This window comes from Capricornis sumatraensis, chromosome 21 (genome assembly GCF_032405125.1).
Source record: "Capricornis sumatraensis isolate serow.1 chromosome 21, serow.2, whole genome shotgun sequence".
In the NCBI taxonomy this organism is placed as follows: Eukaryota; Metazoa; Chordata; class Mammalia; order Artiodactyla; family Bovidae; genus Capricornis; species Capricornis sumatraensis.
Window position 1 is genome coordinate 48,981,957 of NC_091089.1, and position 23,224 is coordinate 49,005,180.

Consider the following 23,224-nt stretch of genomic DNA (forward strand, 5'->3'; position numbering starts at 1 on the left):
GAAGGCAGAGTGACGGACAGGGTGAGTGTTCCCAGGGCTGCCTGACAGAATAGGGCTGATTTTCAGTGGAAAACACACTTCCTAAGATCAAAGTACTTATAGTGTGGAAACAGGGAACGTCTTGACCTACCTAAAGGCATCTCACCTAGTTCTAACCCAGTGTTCATTAAGGAAACTTCTGGGCCTCCTGAGGATACTACCCACCAGGGGGCAGCAGTGGCCTGAGCCAGTGACCAGCCTTCTCTCCCCAAGTAAAGTGGCATTCAAGCTCAGGTTTATAAATCAGCCCCTTGTAGTTTGGTTGGTAAGAGTCACCCTTCAGAGCTTGCTGATTTTATCAAGTATCTGTACTTCCAGAGGTGAATGCTTAGTGACCACTGTGGTCTTTCCAGAGCGGGTTCTGCCACTGAAGAAAGTCTAGCCTCTATCAATTCATCTATCTGTGCATTTCTCTGCTTTTGCTTTTATCTCCCAGCATTCGAGTTGGGGAGATTAGGGAGCCAAGAATCTGGGCTATACCTCTTAACTGGCTTCACTCTGACTTTTACAAGGTTGGAAAAGCAAGGTGAAGAAAGAAAGGACTTAGTTTATCAGATAAGCTGTCAAGTCTACTAATGAATCTAGATATACCAATTGACCATTTCTATCTTCAAATGTTCACAGAATGGAGTGCCAGCCATGCTTCCAAGAGCAAATGACCGCCACCCTCGCAGTTCACAGAGATGCCATCAAAAAAGGGCCTTCTGACCTGTGTCTGATGGAAATCCTTGGCTTAATAAGCTTAGCTAATCTGAAAAACAGAATGTGTTGCCATTGAACACCTGTATAGGGTAAAACTAGCTGCACAGCTGAGCCACAAAGGAAAGAGACAACATATGAATGAGTATTTGAGTAACGGCCAAGACTCTAAAAATTAGACTTTCCAAAATATGAAATCACAAAGGAAGGCCAAGACTTAAACACTGGTGTAGACAGGATGAAAGCCCATGGATAGTTCTAGAAAGCTTCCAGATATACTGAGCTGACCAAAAAGTTTGTTCAGGTTTTTCGATCATGAACTTTTCAGCTAACACAATATATTGAAAAATGTAGACAATTATTTAGTCTGCAGGATGAGGCTAGAGGAAGCTGGCTCCCGGAGGGTAGAACATTTTGGAACATATCTGGTAGCAAGTGGTGAGCGTGGTGGGAAGGAGTAGAGAAGTGAGATATAGAAGGAGCTGATGCCAGCACTTCCACAGGAAGTCTGTCCCTAGGCGGGGCTGATGGTTCTCCCAAAGGCATTCTGGCCTCTACTGATAAGCGTCCTGTGGCCTGGGACCCATGATCCTGGTTGCTCAAGGGACGTTACCGAGGGCCTCTCTGGGGAAGGACAAACAGCTTTCCCACTTCAGTACATGAATTGCCCACACGTGCCTGCATTTCATAACGTTCCTTTTAAGAATTCAAGACAGCTCAGGAGTGGTTTTTGCTAACAGAAGGAAATGGTGGTGCTCCCTCCAGACCGCTGTTGTTCTAGCAGAGACAACAGTAAAATAAGCCTGGAAAGACAGAAGCGACCTCACCATGAATGATGTGGAAGCACACACGTGGAGTGTGTGCGAGATACAGAAGCAATAGCCTAATGGCAAACAAGCACCATCACCTCCTGGAGGAAAATTCTCCACCTGCAGACAAGGCTACAGGCAGGGCTGACCTTCCAAGAAGCTAGTGGGAAACGAGGGGTCATGAGCCTTGGGAGGCGAGATGGCAGCTAGAGAAAGGGGCCCACTCTGTCTTCCAAGAACAGGGACACAGCAGTTACAATGAGACCACCCATTACGAAAATCCAGAAGAAGATAGTGCTAAGTCACTTCAGTCGTGTCTGACTCTGTGTGACCCTCCAGGCTCCTCTGTCCATAGGATTCTCCAGGCAAGAATACTGGGGTGGGTCGCCATGCCCTCCTCCAGGGGATCTTCCCAACTCAGGGTTTGAATCCAGTCTCTTACGTCTCCTGCATTAGCAGGCAGGTTCTTTACCACTAGCGCCACCTGGGAAGCCCCAAAGAGGAAAAAACGTGAAAGCCTGTAAGCGTAGTCACTCAGTTGTGTCTGGCTCTTTGTGATCCCATGGACTGTAGCCCATCAGGCTCTTCTGTCCATGGAATTCTCTAGGCAAGAATACTGGAATGGATTGCAATTCCCTTCTCCAGGGCATCTTTCCAACCAGGGGTTCAAACCTGCATTGCAGACAGATTTTTTACCATCTGAGCCACAAAGGAAGCAAAGAGGATAAACCACCCACAAAAAAGGGGAGCCAAAGATGAAGCTGACAAGCAGGGTTTCTTTCTTTCTGGATCTTTCCAGACAGTTCACAGACACCCCTACACGACCCAGGGCCTGGGGGCCTGATTTCCTCCTGCATGGGTCAGACGTGTCAGTGTGAGCACATGGAGCTGGCCTTAGAGTCTTAGAGCTGGTCTTAGAGCACATCGTAGATGGATGTAGAGAGTCATCCATGACCTACAGTAGCCCTCCCTCCTTGACGGGGGAATAACTTCCACCAACCTGACAGCCTGGTTGGAGAAAAGGCCCATTTCAGGCAGAAGAGACAAAATCTCCACATGCTGGGCAATCCAGGTAAACTGAAGGGTCTTCTCCTTCCCGCCCACATGCCAAGGTGCCTGAGATGCAGACAGGCTGGGTGATCCACAACGCTCCCTCCCTGCACCAGTCATAAAGCAGAAAATGATGCCAGACCTACCCGTGTTTCCAATCTTCCCTTTGAAAATGCATGTCTGTTATCCAGTCAAGGTGGCCCTCACTTGACTCATAAGCAACCATGCCGCATTCCAAGAACCACTATTTTTTCTCTTTGGTTGCACTGCGTCTTAGCTGCAGCACTTGAGATCTTCATGTCCGTACATGGACTCTCTAGTCGTGGCGTGGGGGCTTTGGAGCACAAGGGTCAGTTTCCCCAAGGTATGTGGGATCTTCGTTCCAAACAGGGTTCAAACCTGCATCCTCTCCATTACAAGGCAGATTCTTAGCCACTGGGCCACCAGAGCTCTCCCCAAGAACCACTATTGAACTGTGGTTTACATTTCTAATTCTTAGATCATAGGGCAAGGGACAGGTAGGTTTTGATACAGGAGAAAAAAATAAAGGTGAAGACTTTGGCACTTACAAACCCACTTGGAAATAAATCTCAGCTTCCAGGGGTTAGTCGGGGAGACCTGGGCTCATGGAAGAAAGAGGGAATGGTCTACGAGGGAAATTGAAGCTCAGCAAAGGAAGAGGGGTTGGTGGCCTCCTGCTGTCTCCCGAGTTCTGGGCCTCATTCATCACATTGAAATACTGTGCCGATTGCTATGTAACATGCCACAAACATGAGTAACTGCAGGCGACAGCATGTGAATGGAGTCGCCCCCAGTGCTCTCACCCCTTCCTCTGCATTTCACTCCTCTCTTCTGAGCCTGTCCACGTACCCACTCCTTCATTACTGCCCCAGGCTGCCTCACTCAATAAAGACCTTCAGTGGCTTCTTCCGATCATGCCTGCGGTGGTCCTGCCCTCAGCTACCCCCTGACGTGCTTCCTCAGTTCTCTGAGTCCTGTGCCCTGGCCCTGAGTTATTCAGTATTCCAGTGCCACCTTGCAGCTGCCCCTCATCTGTCCTCCTCCTCCCTGCCCTACCTGGCAAAGCCCTGCCCGTGTTCATGGCCCAGCTCCAACAGACCCTCCCTGGAACCTCCCCTGACACCCAGTCAGGTGCTGCTCACTCCAATATTTGTTTGTACCTCATGAAAGACACTTGCCTCATCCAGCTTTGTATTAAAGTTGGGGTGATTCTGTTTTCTGATTTGTAAACCAGGACATTTGGATTGATCAACAGTTGTGGGACCCTTAGGACAGAATGTTCATTCACTGAAAGCTGGGCTTTCCCTAAAGTTTTGGGATATAAGGTTACAGTAAGTAACCTGCCTTACAATAAATAACCTACCTTACTGTAAGTATCCAGAAACTTGTCTTATCTCTTTTAGAGGCAGAACCATGTCCATTGTAACAGTCATCCATAACATAGGGCCTACGATGTGATAGTCACCCAGTAAATGTTTGTTGAATGTCAAGTATAAATTGGTGACATAAGGCCACGTCAAGTTTCTTGAGGTCCCTGAAATCTGCTCCATGAGTCTCTGTCTCCACTTCCTGTCAGAGCCAGTGGTACTGGTTGAACTTGCTCCCTAAGGCGTGTGGCAAGGGACCTACTCAATTCTGGGTTTTCTAACGCATGGCACAGTGGAGAGAAGCCAGACTTGAAGTCCAGAGGATTGGGGACAGGTCCCATCCCTGACCCAAAGAGCCATAGGATCTCAGGCAAATCCTCTCCTGAAGCAGATGGGCCAAAGGCAAGGCCCACTGGCAGTGTGATGTTCCATCTTGTGACTCTTGTTCTTTGGAGCCGGTGCTTGAGCATCTGAATTAGTCACAACTGGTGGACTAAGCAGACGTGGGGACCCAAGCCATGTGCGAAGCCTGTGGGAGGGAGATGCCAGCCTTGGGGAAGGAATGAAGAACAGGGGGCTGAGGAACACACATGGACAACTGACTAACGAAGAAGAGGAGGGAGGCGACCTGTGAAGGCTGTCAGATTTATCCTTCCAAGCCCCCGCACGGAAATACCACAGGAGCAGCTGCCATGTGGTGTCCAAGGCAACCGACCAGGCCACTTCTGGAAGGGGGGCACCTGCTGGAGAACTGGCGAACGTGGAAATGCAGACAATCTAACTGCACTTTAACTGGTGTCTCCGTGGAGGTGAGGTGAGGAAGGGCAGCATGGACAGGCAGTCTCCTTAGGGAGGCGGGCGGCTAGGGCTGGCCACGCACTGTGTAGTCACAGTGATGAGAGGTCACCTCTGGTTTCCAGGTTGCACTCACTCTGCCTGGGACCTAAAATCCTCTTCTTCCTTCCTCACCAGAAGTCCTCCTTCAAGAAAATACCTAGTAAATCCAGGTGCTCTGACCTACAAAATACTAGAATTATTTTTATGTCTTATTCCCAAGGATTATTTCGGTTTGGCTTAAGTTAAAGGAACAGACTGTTAGGAGTTCTTCAGAAGCCAGCGAACATCTGGAGACACACTCCCCTTGGGGACCTGCCTTCCAGGCCCTGAACTCACCCCTACACATAATGCTGGCCCCAAAGAGAATAACCAATCTCATGCTGAAAGTAACCTGCTTGGCTTCTGGTTTAAAACTGTCTGAGTAGCAAACATAAAGAAGAGAAAAAGAAGCAAAGGAAGGAAGGAGAGAGGGAAGAAGGAAAAATCATTTTGAAGAATGAAAAGAAAAGCAGAAATCTGGAAAGGACTGAATAAAGGATACAGAAAAAGAATAAAGTATAACAAAAGGATAAAGGATATAGAAAAAGAAGACAAGAAACTGTGCTTAATCACTCAGTTGTGTCTGACTCTTTGCGACCCCATGGACTGTAGCCTACCAGCCTCCTCTGTCCATGGGGATTCTCTGGGCAAGAATACTGGAGTGAGCTGCCATGCCCTCCTCTAGGGGATCTTCCCAAGCTAGGGATTGAACTCAGGTCTCCCTCATTGCAGGCAGATTCATTACCATCTGAGCCACCAGGGAAGCGCCACAAGAAACTGATTTGCTTAATAGAATGCAACAAAATACAGTCTTTATGAAATAAGAGTGAACATCTTTAAGGATAGGCGGGGCTGCAGCGAAAAGGCAGTAAGATGATATGAAAAAAGAACCAGATCACATGAGGAAACGTATCAAGGAAAGCAAAACTGTATAGCAGCATATTCATCAGTGTTCTTACAATTCTGCATGACCTTGAAGTGTCTCCTAAGAATTAATTGTAGGAAGTAATCATAAATATGTATGCAGATAAGCTATGAGAATGTCTGTCATAGCACAGTTTATTTCCTCAATAAGTTTGAGGAAAAAGATTGAAATGTTCAACAAAGAGGAATTGGTTTAATACTTCATGGTATATCTGGGTAGTGAAGTATTATAGTCATTAAAAACTGTATTGTGAAATATCAATATTATTCTATTTAAATAGCATGAGGAAATATGTATATTACACTTGAAAATGAAGACAAAGCAGTTTGTAAGACATTGTGCTTATTATGACCCCATTATTTTAAATGACATATGTGTATTAATTCACAGAAAAATGCCTGGAGGATATATATGAAAACATGAACACTAGTTACCTTTGGGTGGTAAAATTATGGCAGTTCAGATTATTTTATTTTTGCTTATTTGTATTTCCTAAACTTTTTACAATGAATACATATATTACTTTTGTGACAAGAAAAAATAATTTGAAGAAACATTCAGAATTAAAATGCATATTTATAGGAGAAAGAAATGGAACTGGTGGTATGAAAAAGCAAGTCAATAATAAGGTGGGAGGGAATTTGACAAGGTCTTATGGAGTGGAAAGAAAATAGAGATGAAAAGAATAAAAGGGAAGCTGAGAGCTTTTGAAAACAGAGAGTGGAGATCCAGTAAATGGAAAATTGTTTACTGAAGAAAAGATCAGAATAAAGCCATCCAAGCAAGAATCTAGTATATTTTCTGATCTCTTGGTATATTTACTAGATCTCTTATCTGAGCTATAAACAAACAAATAAAAAATATCCTAGACATCATAGAAAAGTCTCATCGTGTTACAGGGAAGTTAAAAACAAGATTCCCTGGTGCCTCAGACAATAAAGAGTCTGCCTGTAATGCGGGAGACCCAAGTTCCATCCCTGGGTCAGGAAGATCCCCTGGAGAAGGAAGTAGCAACCCACTCCAGTATTCTTGCCTGGGAAATGCCATGGACAGAGGAGCCTGGCAGGCTACAGTCCATGGGATCCCAAAGAGTCGGACACAAATGAGCGACTTCCCTTTTAAAAACAAAGGAAGGAGGGAAGGAAGGAAGGAAGGGGAAGGGAGAGGGGGTAAGGGAAGATGAATGAACTAACAAAGACCTTACTCCTAGACATTATCTGGCAAGACTTTTAAATTATAAATGAAAAGAAAGAATCCTACAGCTGAAACAAAAAACCCTCAAAAGAGGCCGTCCAGGAAGAAACAAAAGTCTTTGCGGCTTCCATGTCAAATTTCAAAAGGTAATGGAACAAGATCTTCAGCATTTGAAAGGAAAAGTGTTCTTACCCTATATCTCGCACCTTGCCATACTTCCCTTTCCTTTGAACACGAAGATGACAAAAGGACATGTTTCAGTGTGTGAGCCACCTCCTTCACAAAGCTTCAGAAAGCACACGGGGTGAGGGTCCAGGTGACCAAGAAGGAACCTGACCTCACGAGGTACAGCTGCAACTACTATGTCAAGGTCACCCTCAGGCCCTCGGGTGCTCTTTGCAGCTCCCTCAGCTACTCCTGCGTTTTCACTTTGACAATCTTCTTTCCCAGGATGAAGGGACTGGGCTTCAAGGTGTCTCTCTGTGCCCCATTCTGGCTGAGGTCATAAAGCACACTGCCTCCTCTGTGCTGAGGCACACTTCTGCTTGGATGTTGGCTCTCTAGGTTCTGGACTACTGCCCCATTTCTTCTCCAATCCAAGCAGCAGCTCCACTTAACCTCTGGGAACCCTATTCAGCATCAGGCTGGCTGCTCTTACAGCCAGGAAGCCCTCTCTTTCCAAAAAAACTCGGCCATTCCTTGGTTTGCTGATTCAGCACCTTGTCCCATGCCAAGAGCTGAGGAGGTGCCCTCAAGGAACTTTCAGGCTAGTTACAGAGATACATATGGCAGACATTCAAGGATTCTTACTCAACACCCTTTCCAATCACCTTCTTAGCCTACTTCTGCCATAACGGCTGGAAAACCTACTTGAAGTCCCAATTTCCAGAACAGCTAGGGTGGCCCCACGACACAGGCAGAGGTTCCAAAGAGGGTTATGTTTCTCTCAAAATAAGGCAAGGCATGCCACAACAAGAAGTCCTTCCCCTTTGGTCTTCCCATTTTTTCCTGCCTGGAACACAGATAAGATGCCTAGAGGTTCAACAGCCAACATGTGATTGTGAGACAAGTTGGAGAATGAAAGCCACTGTGCTGAGGATGGTGACTCAGCGAGACAGCAGGTCTCAGGAAGCTGCTGCACCAGCCCTGAGTTGGCCACATCTGGATTTCATGTGAGATGAGAAAAATACGCCCTTGATTGCACCTCAATTTCTGATCTTTGCAGTCAAGCACGTTCCTAACTGCCACAGCATGGTATACGAAATTAAGGAGTAACAAAACCTCAACTATCAGACAGCCTCATTCTCAGTAGTCAGATTATTTTAAATCCAAGGGTGTTATGTTTTTAAGCAGTAAGATCTCTTCAAAATATTTTTCAAAATATGTTACACATCCATTTTTTCCTGTCGTTCTGGGACGAGCTGAGAGATGTGGATAGCCTCATGACTAAGGAAAACACACGCCAAGGCTAGTAGCCCATTTTCTAAATGACCTCAGACTTCCATGATCATTCATCTTTTGACTTTTTCTGTCTTCTCTGACTTTCCATTACAGTTCTCAATAACCCCACCAATTTCAGTGTCTCTTTTTACCTCTAATTTTCTGCTGTATAGGTTTAAAATTATGGGTAGCAAGTTTGCTAGAAGGGATTATAAGCAAGCATTAGACTGAGTGAGATTCTGAGCAGTCTTGCCTTCAAAATCAGGGTAGGGCAAGGTAGTACCTGGGGCATAAGCTCTTCTTGTGAACTTTGAGCCAGATATATCTCAGCTTCTCAGAAGCCTTTTTGCTTTCTTCTTGACTCTTAACTTTGTCCTGGGTAGATGAAATTTTGAGGACCTGAGATCCAGAAGTTTGAGGTACAAAGCAATGACCCAAGATAAGTAGCTTATGATTAAGGTGAAATGAATCCTATAAGCCAGCAGAGTTATAGACACTCTTGGGAGGGAGAGGTTCTGGTGGCCAGAGTCAGGGAACGCTTAGTGACAGAGCCCTGCAGGAGGGAAGACCCTGGATGGATGCAGATGAGAGAAGCCATCCTTCTGGGAAGGCGATAGATAGCACAGGCAAGGCCTGGGAGGCTATGGGAAGAGCAGCATGGCTGCCCAGGGGCTTAGGTAGAAGGGTGGAGGCTGATGGACCTAAAGAGGGAATCTAGGTCTGAAGTGCAACCTCTGAGGAGCCAGAACTCCCCCTTCCCAGGCCAAGGGACCACAGACAGGCAGCTGAACCCACCTTGGACAGGAACCAGCCCGCAGACGCCCCCTTGTTGTTGTGGCCAACATTGATCTTCATGAGCTGCCCCAGGTCGGGGGCATCCAACATGAACTTGTCTTCAGCCCCCTTTTCAAAGTTGTCCTTTTCATTTTCCAGCCTACGCTCACCTGTATGCACAGACACACAAGACAGTTATTCATACAAAGGAGACCAGAGGAGGAGAGAGAACCGGCTCCAAACTTTAATGGGCCGCCCACTGCAGAATGGTCTCAAAAGTCACCACGTGGGAGGCTGTGGATGGGGACAGGCGGTATGTGGACACTCTGTACTTCCACTCGATTTGGCTGTGAACCTAAAACTACTCTAAAGAATGGAGTTTATTAATTTTTTTAAAAGGGTAACTTCACCCCAAGACCTATCAGTTCAGTTCAGTTCAGTTCAGTCACTCAGTCGTGTCCGACTCTTTGCTACCCCATGAATTGCAGCACGCCAGGCCTCCCTGTCCATCACCAACTCCCGGAGTGCACTCAGACTCACGTCCATCGAGTCTGTGATGCCATCCAGCCATCTCATCCTCTGTCATCCCCTTCTCCTCCTGCCCCCAATCCCTCCCAGCATCAGAGTCTTTTCCAATGAGTCAACTCTTCGCATGAGGTGGCCAAAGTACTGGAGTTTCAGCTTTAGCATCATTCCTTCCAAAGAACACCCAGGGCTGATCTCCTTCAGAATGGACAGGTTGGATCTCCTTGCAGTCCAAGGGACTCTCAAGAGTCTTCTCCAACACCACAGTTCAAAAGCATCAATTCTTCGGCTCTCAGCCTTCTTCACAGTCCAACTCTCACATCCAAATATGACCACAGGAAATACCGTAGCCTTGACTTATAGGCTTCTTAAATCCCTCCAGCTGCCAGTCAAGGCCGAGGCTCACCTTGTGTGTGGCCTGTGCCCAGGACCCATAACTGGGTTTGAGTTCTGCCTTAGCCCAGGGTCCCCACCCTAGCAAACCCACTTGCACCCCAGTCCCTGGACCTGAGGCCCTGCCTTGCTTTACCTGAACAAGGAAAAGCTGCCTTTCCTGAACAAGGAGCACAACCATGGTCATTGGTCTACAGGCTGTGGCTGGGACCCTGACATCAGCCGGCAGGCTGCCTTAGGCTTGCCTCCTCTGGAAAACGGCTATGATAACTATCACCAGACTCTGCTGCATGTTTAACCTTTTTTCCCCCCTCACTTATTCCCTTGTCACAATCTAAGAGGGAAGTATTATTAACTTTGTCTTGCAGCTGATGAAACTGAGACTTGGAGAAGTGAAACAACTCGCCAAAAGTCACACAGGTATTGAGCACATAGTTAGGGCTTGAGCCAACCTGTTCCTTCCAGTTTTCCCAAATCTACCAGTCATGTTAACCCTTACCAGCCCATCTAAGCACCAGAGTTTTGCTTATCCATCCTGTTTTCTTTCTTTTCTAAAAGTTGATTCCTTAAATTTTTCTAAATTTTAGATTGCCACAACTCACACATATAGAAAATATTAGACATCCATGTACCCCCCATTCAGATATAAGAGATGTGAAAGTGAAGTCACTCAGTCATGTCCGACTCTTTGTGACCCCCATGGACTGTAGCTCACCAGGCTCCTCCATCCATGGGATTCTCCAGGCAAGAATACTGGAGTGGGTTGCCGTTTCCTTCTCCAGGGGATCTTCCTGACCCAGGGATCGAACCCAGGTCTCCTTCATTGCAGGCAGACACTTTAACCTCTGAACCACCAGGGAAGCCCATAAGAGGTATAACAGATATTAACATTTTGTTTAATTAACTTAGGCCTTTCTCTTTTTTTAAGGAAATTAAATATACCAGGTAGGTCTAAAGCTTCATAGTCCCTCCCTTCACCTGCCACACCCTGCCACAAGCAAACAGTATCATCAACTGGCATCCATTATTTTTGTGAATTTTTGTAAGAACATATACTATTTTTGCATGTTTTAGAATTTTACATAAATAACATCATAGTGAACATCGTTCTGTCTTAAGTTCCTTGTCTGTACTGTGGGAATGATAGGGACTCCACCTCATAGGAGCTGTTTCAAGGATTAACTGAATGAATGTGTGCAAAGCCCTTAGGGCAGTGCCCAGAGTGTGGTAGGCAGGTGCCATGTTAGGGGCTGGGATTCCTACTGTTGCTCGTGTTACCATCATCCTATCATCACACACCCTTGTGCAACTTACTTTTCTTAAGTTAATATCACTCCTTTAAGATTATTCTGTTGATGCTAGTAACCAAATTCATCCAACTGCTGTATAACAGTCACTGAATGAAGAAAACACGGTTATGTGTTCATTCTTTCACATCTGGGTTGTTTCTATTTGATTGCTATTGTAAACAGCACTGAAATGGACTCTCTAGTACTGACCTTCTGCCGTACGTTTGTAAGAACTGATCTAACTGGACACCTACAGTTTCTGGATATTGAGATGTGCTCATCTTCAGCGTATTAGCAATTGCAAAATCACCTTCAGAGATGGTTGTACTACATCAATTATCACCAGCAGCCTTTGAGGGTTCCCATTCCCCATAATCATTGTTAACACATATATTTAAACTTCTGTTTCATGTGTGTACAATGGTGTCTTATTATGGTTTTAATTTACATTCCTTTGACTATTTGAAAAGACTGAAAGATGTTCCTATATATACATATATTTTGAGATTGGTTCATATAATATTGGCCATTCAGGCTTTGCTTGTGCATGGTTTTTCTGTTCATATACTTCATTATATTTTTCTATTGTCTTTCCTTTGTCTATGGTCTTTCCTTGTCTTTGTCTTTGTCTTTCCTTTTTTCATACAGACTTTTTCTTGTTTTAATGGACTTTATCAATATTTCCCTTTGTTGTTTGTGCTCTTAGTGAATTGTTTAAGAAACTCTATCCTAAACTGAGATTTTTAAAAGACACGCTCTTAAAGTTTCTTCTAAAAAGTCATAGTTTGCTTTTTCACATTTAAATCTCTAGCCCATCTGGAACTTATTTGTGTGTGTGGTGAAAGGTAAAAAGATTGACTTTTATCTTTTCTCACATGGTTAGACAACTGTTTTAACACCAGCAATTGAATTGTTCATCCTTTCTGCTCAGATTTATAGTGCCCCTCTCTGTGTATTTCTAGACTCTTTATTCTACTGGTTTATTTGTTTATCTTTCTATACATATCACTCTGTTGTGGTTTTGGGGGCTTTGAATATTTTAGTATTTGGAGGGTAAATATCCTCGTATTATTAATATTGTCAATATTATTTTCATTATTCAAAATTGTCCTGGTAATACTTAGCCCTATGTGGACATGAATTTAATAGCAGCTTAAGCTGTGGAATATTGCCTTTTGGGAATTTGACTGAAACTGCATTGCATTTATAGAATAACGAGAAATTTGGACATTACTGAGTTTAAGTCTTTTCTCATCCACGAGCATAATATATTTTTCCATTTTTTAGGTATTCTTGCATGTTCTTAAGTAGAGATTTTTATTTTTTCCAGAGTTTTTCAGATGCCAAATGCTAGTATAAATCATATATTTTTAAATAATATGTTTGCTTACTGTTTTATTAATATTTTTGTATTAATCATATCCAGCACCTTTATTAAACCTTCTCATGGTTCTAGTGATTTTTGCAATTCTCCCAGATTTTATAGATGATCATTCATTTTTTTGAAAATTAAATTTTATTTCTAAATGGGGTAAAAGGTTGGAGTTTCTTCTAATTTTATTGATTTATGATCAGAGAATATTGTCTCTATGTTATTGATTCATTTGCATTTGTTATTATGTCATTGAAAAGAATGTGTATTCTCTACCCACTGGATTTAGGAATCTACATACTTCTATTAGACCAAGGTTATTAACCATTGTTAAAATCTGCAACCATACTAAATTTTTATCTATTTGACTTATCAATTACTGAGAGTGTTGTATTAAAATCTCCCACTATGATTATGTACTTGTCAAGTTTCTCCAAGAATTCTATTACTTTTTGTTTCACATGTATTGAAAATATGTTGCTAAATCTATACAAGTTCAGAATTATCCTGTCTTCCAGGTTAATTGCTCTTTTTTTCATTCTGATACTTATTTCTAATGAAGCATTTTGTCTGAAAGTTTAATTTGATGGATATTAATATAGCTACACCAACTTCTTTCCTGTAGACTTAATTTCATTTTACATAATCTCAGAAATTTATGTATCATATATTTAAGCTGGATTTTATTTCTTTTAATTTAATATGAGAACATTTATTCTTAGGTGGATGAATTAGCTAATTTCTATTTATTGTATTATTTACACATTTATCTTACTTTTTGCTATTAGCATGCTTTTCCTTTCTTCGTTTCCTGACTTCTATTGGATTGATTGAGTCTTTATCCCCTTTCATTTCCTCTCCTGGTTTAGAACTTATGCATTTCTATTTGGGGTGCTTACTTTTACAATTTTAATCTGTATACTTGATGTATCAAAGTCTAAAGTTAATTGTTCCCTGGGGTCAGCAAATGGACTGCAACCAAGTTATGTCTTAATTCTTATTAGATCCTTTCTTTCTCAAAGATCACTGTGTTTTAGTGTTTAGGGTTCATATTTTCTCATATCTTGATAATAGTTATTAATATTATCATTTTGTACAGTTAACGCTTCCTTAGATTTGTTACATAATTATCATTGTTTGGCTCACCTTTATTTCTTGTATCTCACACATTTCTTCTGGGTACAATTTTCTTTTCTTAATGTATATTCTTCAGGAGTTTAAGCATGTGTCAATGAAAAACTCATGTTTAAGCATGTGCCTCTGAGTGGGAAGACTTATTTCTCTTTGTTTGCTTGGAAATCCATTAATTTTGCCCTCATTCTGGAATAGTTGAGTATAAAGTTCTAGGTTTGGCTACACCATACAGCTTGGGAGATTGTGGAATCTTAGTTCCCTGACCAGGGATTGAACCCAGGCCCTCGGCAGTAAGGGCATGGAGTCCTAACTACTGGAACCCAGGGAATTCCCAGAGGATTGAAAATATTATCCCATGAATTTATATCCTCTACAGACTGCTGTTAAGAATTTGCTATCAATCTAATTGTTTCTACAGAAGATAAGCCACCAAATCTGGTTACTTCTAAGATCTTTCTCTTGGCCTTTGGTGTTACCACAATGTATCTAAATGAAGATCTGCTCTTGTTTATTCTGGTCAATGTCTTTTGTTACTTTAATCTGAAGATTCATATCTTTGCTTAATTCTGAAAAAAATGTGATCAGCCATTATCTCCTCAAATATTTCCTCTCGCCTGTTCTGTTTATTCTGTTTCCAAAACGCTTGTTCAACATACCAGGGCGTATTCCCTCCTCCACATCTCATGACCTCTTACTGGTATTTTTCAACCCTTTATGTTTCTGTCACATCCGCATATTTTGTTTATATTTTTCTACAGTTCACTAATTATCTATTCAACAATTTCTAATTGTGTTGTTTAACCCATCCACTAAGTGTTTGTATTTAGTAACTGTATTTTCAGTTCCTATATCTACTTCCTATATTTGTCATAGGGGGCTTCCCATGTGGCTCAATGTAAAGAGCCTGCCTGCCAATGCAAGACATACAGTCTACAGTCCATGGGATTCCAAGAGTCGGACAGGACTTAGCAACTAAAGCACTGGCATGGAACAAATTTTCTCTACCTGAAGGGGAGGGTTCCCAAATCACATGTGCAGTATAAAATGACACCTCAAGCCCATATGTATCTAAGCCTAAAGTATCAATTCCCCAGCAACTGTTTTATTAATCTAGAGTTCTTACAGAGATAAGTTTACTCTACTGAGGAGCAATTTTTTTTTCCTAGTCTATTTTTTCACTGAAGATATTCCTGTGAACTTCTAGGGATCCTGGCTTTTTTGTGTATTTTGCCCCATACAGAGCCAAAATATCATTTTCTGGACCCCAAATGTGTATGGAAATTTATCCTATAGATTGTTGAACATGAAGGTTTCCTTCTTCTAAGATTCAGAGCATCAGTTCATAGCTAATACTTTGGTTTTAAATTCTCTCATTTCTGACACCAGGAGACCTCCCTTTTTTTCTTAAAATTCCAACAATGCATTTTAAATTGTTTAAGAGATTATGTCCAAAATTCATGTCTCTGAAGCTTTTCTGACTCCTATAGTATCCCTTTAAATGGCCAGAAGCAGGAGCAAACCACCTGTCTCAGTAGTTCTACTGGCTGAACCTCCTTCCAACACCTATGGGTCTGTGCCCTCAATTCCTGGTCCACCTATGAGGCCAAGAGCAATTTATCCCCCTGCCCCATTCTTGTCTGACCCAAACTACTGCAGTGAGTCAGGCCATGCCCAGTCACATCCCCAAATATAATTCAAGATGGGCGTGGAGCTTAGGGAGATAGAGCAAGTGAGAATGAATCCCCTGGAAATGTGGAGCTCTGGTGTATTCTAGGATGCGGGATGATTTAAAATCAATTCAAAAGTCAAGCGCAGCTTATTCTGAAAGCACATCATTCACATGAATTTGATGCAATGGGCACCACGCTGCCCGAGGGAGGCCATGACAAAGCGCATCACAAGAAGAAGAGAGAGGCTCAAGAGAAGAGCCTAGAGGAGCCTGGAGTTGCCTTTCTCTGCCCGGAGAATGGGAAACAGCCCACTTAAGATGTTCTGGGAATGGTTTGAGAAGAATTTAAATCTATTACCTGTGTCTCCATACTCTCCAAAGATATTGATGAAGACGTCAGCATCAGTGCCCGCACCAATGACATCACCAGTGTACACTTTGACTTCATACTTGTTACCTGGAAATGAAGACGGAGAAAGTGTCAGCTCATTCAGGTCCTAAGGAGAGAAGAACAGAGGCCTCAAAGTAGCTACCACACCATCCACCCTTCTTTCCAGCAGCACATGAATTGTCACTGCTACTGTCAATAACTGAGCAAGACTCACGTCACCTGAGTTGGTTTCAAGAGGTCATTGCTGAACATTGCTGATTTGCGCATGCAGAGCACAAACCAGAAGTAGAGGGGACTTCTGCTTTCATCTACTAACTTGTTGCCTTGGGATGCATGAATCAACCCAAATGCAACCAACCCACCAGCATATCTCCCCTGGGCACTGAAATGACTCCAGCTGGGCCCACTGCCTCTACAGTTTTTGCCAATCTGTTCTTTACACCATGTCACATTATAAAAATTCATTGGAGAAAACTGATTATGCAAATAAAAACCAAATTTATATATAAATTGTCAAGGCCATAACCAATGCAAAGACCAAAGGAACCAATAAGAGCCAGCAAATACACATTTTGATAGTACTTCATTTAAAGACCTATATCTGTTTCCTGCATCTTGCTCCACTTATTGAACAGAAATCCATTCTCTGTAGCCCCAAAATGCTTCAGTTTTGGCCATGGCCTCAAGAGGGGGCGGTGCTCAATGTAAACTTGACAACATGTTAAGCCATGCCCAAATCTTCCCAAGCAGATCTTGCCTTAGAGTGGGGCACGAAAGCCAAGAGTTTCTCTGCGCTGCAAAAGGGAGATTCCTCTAGATTTTCTTTGTGGGCCAACAATTCTAAGGGCTGAGGCAACTTTTCCTTATCTTTCCCCTTGCTGCCATAGCTTTCTATTTTTTATGTTCCAGAATCTGTTTTTAGATGTCTTATGCCCAATATATGGGTTTCCCAGTTGGCACTAGTGTAAAGAACCCACCTGCCAATGCAGGAGACATAAGAGACATGGGTTCAATCCCTGGGTTGGAAAGATCCCCTGAAGGAGGTCACAGCAACCCACTCCAGTGTTCTTGCCCGGAAAATCCCATGGACAGAGGAGCCTGGCAGGCTGCAGTCCATAGGGTTGCAAAGAGTCAGACATTACTGAAGCAACTTAGCACATACACACGAACATGCCTAGTATATGACGCCAATAAAAGGTATTTAATTGAGGTCCAAATCCCGGCCCCTCTGCCTGGCTCCTCCCTAGACCTTCCTCAGTGTCTCGGGCCCCAGAGGTCTTTCTCCCTGTGTTCCTCGGCTCTGCCATGTAGTCGGGGATCAACGGTTTCCCAGTTTCATCTCCTCCTTGTTCTGTCTGCTGTTTCCTGCGGGTGAGACTTCTAAGTTCCTCAAGAACTTAAAAGAGGACTGGGAGTAGGACTTCCTTGTCTCATATGGTTTTCTCTCACAGTTCCTAGCACAGTGCTCGGCACATATGAGAGTCTCACTGAGTATATTGAAAAGCTAATTGAATTTCCTAAATCTCAAAGTCTGGTGAAGTTGCTCAGGGCAAAGGACTGAGGTGTGGAGGTGAGAACAAAACCAGTTTTCTCCCTTCGCATCTTGAGGCCTGTCCAGTAGCACAGGGCTACCCTCTAAAGATGGCAGAGTGCCAAATTCTGCAGGGGATCCGTGGAGGACTCCCAACCCACATAGTCCTGAGGGCTGACTTTTGACCGGCTGAGGACCTTGAGCTCAGAGGGAGCAATGTCTTCTCTTTTTCTCCTCAGTCTCTACTTGGTGAAATCCATCCAAGAGAGAGAAGACCCTCCAAGCCTCATCCCCAGATGTAAGCTCCAGTAGGACAGGTGTTCTCAGATTCCCACCCCCTCTTGCTTCACCACAAAGATATTTATGAGATGGAACACAGAGCCAGGCCTTCAGAAGCGTTCAGACAGGCAAACCCTGGCTCAGTGACTTGAAACTTGGGCCACATTGGGCTCCCTGGGGAGCCTGTTAACATGGCTGCCTTCCAGGGACCCTTCATCACGTGGGTCATCAGCGGATCCTGCTCTTAGTCATCCTCCAGGGCCAGAGGCCTCCCTCAGGGGTGGTTTTTTCCTCCTCTGGCTGGTTGGGCCTCTGAGAACCACTGGCTTTGGTTCACGTCCTTTCTCAGGTGCAGTGAGGGCTCACAAAGGGACAAGACCCCTCTGCTGGGCTGGTGGTATCAAGACGGCATGGGGACAGAGAGAGGCTCTGAAGGCCTCTGCTGAGCATCAGAGGGGCAACACGACCCCAAAGGGAACTGGGCACAGTGACGCAGGAGAAAGGGCGAGGGGCCTGGGGGATGTTTGTTGAAGGAGTACAGGCACTCTGAGTCATTCCAGAGGGCAGAATTCGAGTTAGTGGGATGAAGTATAAAGAGGGATATTGTAGGTCACCAAGAGAAATGTTTTCTAGTATCTAGGGCTCTTCAACAAGGACTGGGATACCCTTGGGGGAAGTGAGTTCCCATCCCCAGAGACACCTGCCCGCTCACTCTGTGCCAAGCACATAGGTGGGGAGACATCTCACAGCCCCCAGCACAGTGCTGGGCACATATGAGAGTCTCACTGAGTACGTCAGGGACACTGGAGAAAATGGCAGAGGTGAGGGATGTGAGAGCACTGAGGCCCTCTGCAAGTCCACAACGTTTGACCAGGAGGGGCAGCCTTGCTGACTGTGGAGGGGAGCCAGCAGAACAGGGAGGCATCTCAGAGGGTGGGAAAGGCAACCAGGGCCACAAAGATGAGGCTGGGGAATCAGGAGCCCACCAAGGGCTTAGGGAACACACATCCTAGTCCTGGGAAAGCCCAGGGAAGCAGAGAACCAGGGCCAAAGTGAAGGAACAAGAATGACAAGCCAAGGGTCAGGGACCAATAGGCCAGAGAACGCTTCCAGGCCTTTCCAAGTGAGGCAACCAGTGGCCAATGCCCAGGGGTCAGGAAGCCAGATGAACAGGATGCAGGGGGAAGTCGATTCTGAAACAAACCTAGACTGTCCTAAACTCTGTGGGACTTTCTGCAGCAAGACAAGGCCCTGGGCCCCCAATGTGCTGGCTGAATGGAGAGCCTATGGCCTTTGATCACACTGAGGAGGGGCCAAGAGCCGCCTTTTAAATCCATTCTTTAAAGGCCCCATAGACAGACAATGAAGTTTATTTTACTGTTCTCTTTTCCCCATATTTCCTCTTCAGGCAGAACCCCATAGTATCTGATTAGCCATTTTCCAGGCAAAGCCCAGGGCCCAGCATCCATCCTGAGTTGTGATAAAAGTATAAAAGCCGGGCTTCATCCCCTCACAGGTGGCAAATGGCCAGCACGGTACAGCAAGGCTTCCTCTTGAGTGGTCGCATGAGAGCCCCCCAACTTCCTGCAATCAGAGTTTCAACAAGCACAGACTTTCCATTCTGGTCACAGGTGGGTGTTTCAGCCACGGGGAAAGGGGGAGAGCCAATTAAAAAAAACCCTGCCCCAGAGGCCAAGGGAGCAAGGCTGCCTGGAGAAAGAGAATGAGAAGAAAGGTGGAAAGAAGGGGTCAGAATAACCCAGCTTCTTGGGCAAATAATACTAAACATTCACACAGGGCTTGCAATTCACAAGGCACTTGCCTGTCCTTGTGATCCATGCAAGGGCCACATGAGGTGGGCAGGTAGTGAGGACATTCCCCCTGACAGATCAGGAAACTGAGGCTCAGAGAGCAAGCACACACAGCTGCTAAATGTTGTTAGCAAGGCTCAAACCAGATCTCTTATCTCCAAATCCAGGGCTGCATCCAGAATACTTCACGGGCTCTCATGCTCTTCACTAGGGGCTGGCAACATTTTTCTGTGAGTGCCTGATATTAAATATTCTCGGCCTTGCAGGCCTCTTGGTCTCTGTTGCAATTACTGAGTTCTGCTGCTGCAGCACCAAGCAGCGGCCCACAGTCCTATGTAAATGCTACATAAGCAAATGGGCCCAGCTGCGCTCCAAGGAAACTTTATTTATGGACATGGACATCTGAACTTTGCAGAACTTTCCTGTGTCATGAAATACTCTTCTTGTTTTGATTTCCTCTCAATCCTCCAAATATGTAAATGCCTTTCTACGCTCACAGTCCACACAAAGACAGGTGACAGGCCAGGTGTGGCCATCCCCTGCTCTATGTCGTTTTGTGCACTATCCTGTGTGTTTCTGGACAGAGGGCTGCAGACCACTCTGCTCTCCGGGGCCTCAATGGGAGCAGTGTTATGTGGTGCAGGGGAGTCAGTTACTTACAGGATGATCTTAGCGCATCCTCACTGCTAGCTTCCCTGGTGGCTCAGACAGTAAAAGCGTCTGCTTGCAATGTGGGAGACAGGTTCGAGCCCTGGGTGGGGAAGATCTCCCCTGGAGAAGGAAATGGCAGCCCACTCCAGTACTCTTGCCTAGAAAATTCCATGGATGGAGGAGCCTGGCAGGCTACAGTCCATGGGGTTGAAAAGAGTCAGACACGGCTAAGCGACTTGACTTTCACCTTCGCCGCTAGCTAAACAGCTTAGGGCTTTGAAGGTTGGGGAATGACTGCCCTTTCTCCGTAGGGGTGGGGAGTGAAAAGGACCATGAACAGTGCTCCGTTTTCCCCGCCCCTTACAGTGCTGTGTGACTGGGCTGAAGCTGCCATTCCTTTGAGGCCGATTGAGAAGAGGGCCTAGTCTAATCTGGGGATTCCTGAAGGTGGGGATGATGGCAGGTCCAGTTCTGCAAACTTCGGCCATGTGCTTTTCAGCTCACTGCCTGGTTGTGAACAAGCAGGGAGCAGAAATGGGAAGAAAGGGGAAGGTCAAGTTGGAGGAGGAGCTGGCAAGCTGAGTTCATCGCTCTTCCTGAGCAGCATGGGAGAAACGGGGACTAGAGATGGCCTGCCCCAGCCCTGGAGTTGGCTTGTGGCTTACCTGTTTGGCATATTATCTGTTATAAAATTCTCCCTAGAACTGTTTCTCTCTGACCTTTCAGCAGGGTTACCATTAGCCCACACAGTGCCTGTGTGCAAAAGAGATAAAGGGAGCCCTTCCTCAAGACACTTGACTGCCATCTGTTGGATAACTGTCATAATAAATGCATAAATCTACAGTCCCTGTGCTCTGATAGGGATCTCCTTACATAGTCGCACTGGAGCCATGTACAGCCTGCACACCTGAAACCAGGTAGTAGCCTCTTTCCACCAAAGGTCAGCATGAGCTCAAAGAGAACAGACTAATTGAAACATTGACCTGAAGAATACACCATAGCTACAGATCAAGGTGCTGATCCCATGGTGCCTTCCAAAGCCCAACCGCATTGAGCTGGGGTCTTGCACAGAGAATTTTATTTGTAGCTTAAAAGACAGATGGCTGCCTCAAGGTCATATCGTAGGGTCGTCTGTGACCTTCCTGCCCTGGGCTGCCTGCCCAGGGGATACACAAGTCTAACCTGGCCCTTGCCCTTTTTTCCCCTCTGCACCCCATCCTGGCAGAGGCACAAAGCTGCTCCTTCCAAACAGGAAATATGTGCCCTGCAGACCAGCCGGAAGCTGCGTGCGTGGGCTTCCAGAAAAGACAGGCACTGGCAGGCCCCAGCTGCCTCCTGCACCGCCGGGTTTGCCAGCCGCCCCCGCAGCCTCCCCGGCGTGCCGTCTGGAACAGTCAGCACACAGCCGTGACAGGACACATCTCCCGAGAGCAATCCTGGGCGGCAGGAGGAGGAGGCACAGCCCTGAGGGGGCCGGAAGCCCCACATCCTGGTGCTGGGTGCACAGCTGAGCGGGTGAAGCTGCTCGTCATCTGCCCGACAGCAGAAGCCTAGCAAAAGACCCCATGAGGAAGCCTCTGTCCCGCTTGCCAAGGAAGAGACCATCCCTCGCCCACGTGGTTTGAGCCTCGGAGAAGCTCACGTGGTCCAGGCTTTCTCAGGAAGCAGAGAATCATGAATGAGCTGAGGATGAGCTGAGGGAATGGAGTTTTCGCCCACCCCCAGATCCTGTCTAATTAGAACGTGGCTTTATTTGTTCTCACAGGTGAGACAGGGGAGGAGAGTTGGAAAGGGGATGATTGGACTTGATGTTACCCCACCCCCAACCGCATCTGCCAGCCTCACACCCTGACACCCAGCACTTCCGCTCACCCAGAGCTAGGATGCCAAGACACAGAAGTGGAATCTCACAGGGGCTGTGTGGGAGCCAGAGATGGCAGGGATTGGGGGAAGCTGCCTTGGGGGTGGGAGCCGAGGAATAACATTCTCCCCTCTCCAGGGAACACCCCTAACTACTAAAGCCCGCATGGGTGTGGGGAGGACATGGTCCACAGAACCCGAGGATGGGCAGCAAGGCTCTGCACTGGGTCACGGCCACTGACCAGTGGATGGCCTTCCAAGCCCATGGATTCGAGTTCTCCTTCCCCATTCCTGATCTGACAGTTTCCTCTTTCTTCCCTCAGGTCCAGAGGCCCAAATTTCTCACCCAGATTCACCCTCTTCTTTAATCAGGACTGGAATATCTCTGCTTTCTATAGAGGGCCCTGAACCTCTCTGCCCTCACAGACACACCCACTAATCAAGAAATAAGAGCCTCCAGGGCTTGCTGGGAACCTAGCGTGGGCCAGCACACCTATTATCTCGGGTAATCCTCACAGTGGCTATTGCCACCATTCACTGATGAGGTGATCAGGAGAAGCAGGACGCTGAGATACTTAATCAAGCTTTCACAGTCGGACAGGACTAAAGGCCAGATGTGGACTCAAGGGACCTGGACAAGAAGGCTCTCTCTTAGCTGTCATTCCACCCACCCTGCCCAGCCTAGCTTAAGCCCCAGACTCTCTCCCAAGGGCCCCCATCTCCGAGCCCTCAGTCCTGCACTCCAGAACTTCTGGGGTCTGTATCACTTTGTCGGCACTTCCCACGTGCTGGAACACAGGCCATGGGCTGAACCCAGCTGAGCCTGGTTACACACCTACACTGAAATATCACTCAGTCATTAATAGTGACTCCTGGGTGGTAATCAAGAAAAAACACTCTGCTCTTTTCATCCTCCCCAAGTAAATATACAACTTGCATATTTCCTAAGAAACTGTGATGTCAGCCTAAATGCTATGGGGTGTTTTTAACAGTACGGTGTAGAGAAGGGTTTACTGCTCTGAATGCTCACCTCCCTCATTGCCAAGCCCCACGGAGCTACTTCCACAGACTCAGCCGCCCTCTCCGGCTGTCTCCAAAGGGCCTTCCCTTCTACCCGCACACTCA

General features: G+C 45.7%; 1 protein-coding gene across 2 annotated transcripts in view; it reads right to left on the reverse strand.

Annotated features, from left to right (window-relative positions):
* Window positions 1-23,224, reverse strand: part of LOXHD1 (lipoxygenase homology PLAT domains 1) — a 196,761-nt gene that overhangs the window by 141,311 nt on the left and 32,226 nt on the right. For both annotated transcript variants that reach the window (XM_068993866.1, XM_068993865.1), the window contains exons 5-6: window positions 15,935-16,033; window positions 9,216-9,364 (exon numbers count right to left, since the gene is read on the reverse strand). In XM_068993866.1, the coding sequence (XP_068849967.1) occupies window positions 9,216-9,364; window positions 15,935-16,033 (248 nt within the window). The remainder of the gene's footprint in view (window positions 1-9,215; window positions 9,365-15,934; window positions 16,034-23,224) is intronic.